At 44.9% G+C, this 2,177-nt stretch overlaps 1 protein-coding gene across 1 annotated transcript; it reads right to left on the bottom strand.

Annotated features, from left to right (window-relative positions):
• Positions 1–967: 967 nt before the first annotated feature.
• On the bottom strand, positions 968–1,870 carry LOC139465993 (involucrin-like). Its single transcript, XM_071248008.1, has one exon. The coding sequence runs from the start codon at positions 1,868–1,870 to the stop codon at positions 968–970; it is 903 nt and encodes a 300-aa protein (XP_071104109.1).
• Between the last annotated feature and the right edge of the window lie 307 nt (positions 1,871–2,177).

Below are 2,177 nucleotides of genomic sequence, written 5' to 3'. Positions count from 1 at the left end.
CGGTTGGTTTTCTCTTCAACAAAAAGTATGATTTAATGAAAGAATCGATTTTAGGATAAAAAATATTTCCATAATGATCTTTGGTGAACAAGGAGGTCAGCAGATGTTTTGTTTATCTCATGACTCCTCCTATGTGTGTTATAGATTCTTTGGATGTCTTTTCGTACAATGGGAACTTTCTCTAAGTGGTTTCAGTACAGAAGGGGTGTTACGATAGGGAGCGCGTGAATCTAGGACCTGATTCGTTGTAATTAATGCGACAAAAGCCTTTCCATAATCATAAGCAGCATCTGCAAATCGTCCATTGTACGATTCCGACCATATCAAAGGTATGTTTTCATGAATCACTATCAAATAGTGATGATACTCGTTAACCTTACAAAGAAATTGAAGACGTAGAGGTCTTGTGGGAGTTTTTAAGGCTGGATGAGATATTTTTATTAATAGTGTGATAATGTACAAGAACATTTTTTGTTTTTTTAAAGGAACACCGTTGCCAAACTACTCTGTTACAAAATGAATCGGCAATAATTAACGAGTTAACAATGAATATGATTACTAATTCATAGTCTAGATTCAGTGATACTATTACAAAGCTGAGTCAGTGTTGATACAACGGTACGGGATCGATAGGTGTTAAGAGGGTTTCTGAATAACCGTCGCATTTCGTCGACACACTTATGGTAGTCACTAAATAAAAGTAGAGATAAAAATATTTTGGATGTTTTCAAAGATATATCCACAAAAAAATCATTATTTATTCATAAAACATGAATGATATTTATGTTCATGTTATTTTATGATTAATTTGTTCATATGACGTTTTCCATCACAGCAATATTCAAGCTAATCTCGGTGACCTGTAACTAATTGAATCTGGGCTAGAAACCTAGCGGCTGATATGAGCAGCCTGTCTCACAGTCCCATGCTTTCCAGCTGCCTCTTACGAGCGTCTGTTGGAACCAGTTCATGCTGTATAAAGTAACCCTTCAACTATGTTCTTTATCAGTTCCAGTATCCCTTCCAGTTTGACCTTTATCAGGTCCAGTATCCCTCCCACTATGTCCTTTATCAGTTTCAGCATCCCTTCCCCTATGTCCTTCATCAGTTTCAGCATCCCTTCCCCTATGCCCGACAGTTCCAGTGTCCCTTCCCCTATGCCCGACAGTTCCAGTGTCCCTTCCCCTATGCCCGACAGTTCCAGTATCCCTTCCACTATGTCCTTTATCAGTTTCAGCATCCCTTCCCCTATGTCCTTCATCAGTTTCAGCATCCCTTCCCCAATGTCCTTTATCAGTTCCAGTATCCCTTCCATTATGTCCTTCGTCAGTTTCAGTATCCCTTCCATTATGTCCTTTATCAGTTCCAGTATCCCTTCCAGTTTGACCTTTACCAGTTTCAGTATCCCTTCCAGTTTGACCTTTATCAGTTTCAGCATCCCTTCCCCTATGTCCGGCAGTTCCAGTGTCCCTTCCCGTATGCCCGGCAGTTCCAGTGTCCCTTCCCCTATGTCCTTCATCAGTTTCAGCGTCCCTTCCCCTATGCCCGGCAGTTCCAGTGTCCCTTCCCCTATGCCCGGCAGTTCCAGTGTCCCTTCCCCTATACCCGGCAGTTCCAGTGTCCCTTCCCCTATGTCCGGCAGTTCCAGTGTCCCTTCTCCTATGCCCGGAAGTTCCAGTGTCCCTTCCCCTATGTCCTTCATCAGTTTCAGCGTCCCTTCCCCTATGCCCGGCAGTTCCAGTGTCCCTTCCCCTATGTCCTTCATCAGTTTCAGCATCCCTTCCCCTATGTCCGGCAGTTTCTGTGTCCCTTCACCTATGCCCTGCAGTTCCAGTGTCCCTTCCCCTATGTCCTTCATCAGTTTCAGCATCCCTTCCCCCCATGTCTTTTATCAGTTTCAGCATCCCTTCCCCTATGTCCTTTATCAGTTTCAGCATCCCTTCCCCATGTCCGACAGTTCCTGTGTCCCTTCCCCTATGCCCGGCAGTTTCAGTGTCCCTTCCCCTATGTCCTTCATCAGTTTCAGCGTCCCTTCACCTATGCCCGGCAGTTCCAGTGTCCCTTCCCCTATGCCCGGCAGTTCCAGTGTCCCTTCCCCTATGTCCTTCATCAGTTTCAGCATCCCTTCCCCTATGTCCGGCAGTTCCAGTGTCCCTTCCCCTATGCCCGGCAGTTCC

This window comes from Haliotis cracherodii, unplaced genomic scaffold, assembly GCF_022045235.1.
Source record: "Haliotis cracherodii isolate W230 unplaced genomic scaffold, xgHalCrac1.p SCAF_18, whole genome shotgun sequence".
NCBI lineage: Eukaryota > Metazoa > Mollusca > Gastropoda > Lepetellida > Haliotidae > Haliotis > Haliotis cracherodii.
This window is presented reverse-complemented; position numbering and strand designations above follow the sequence as displayed.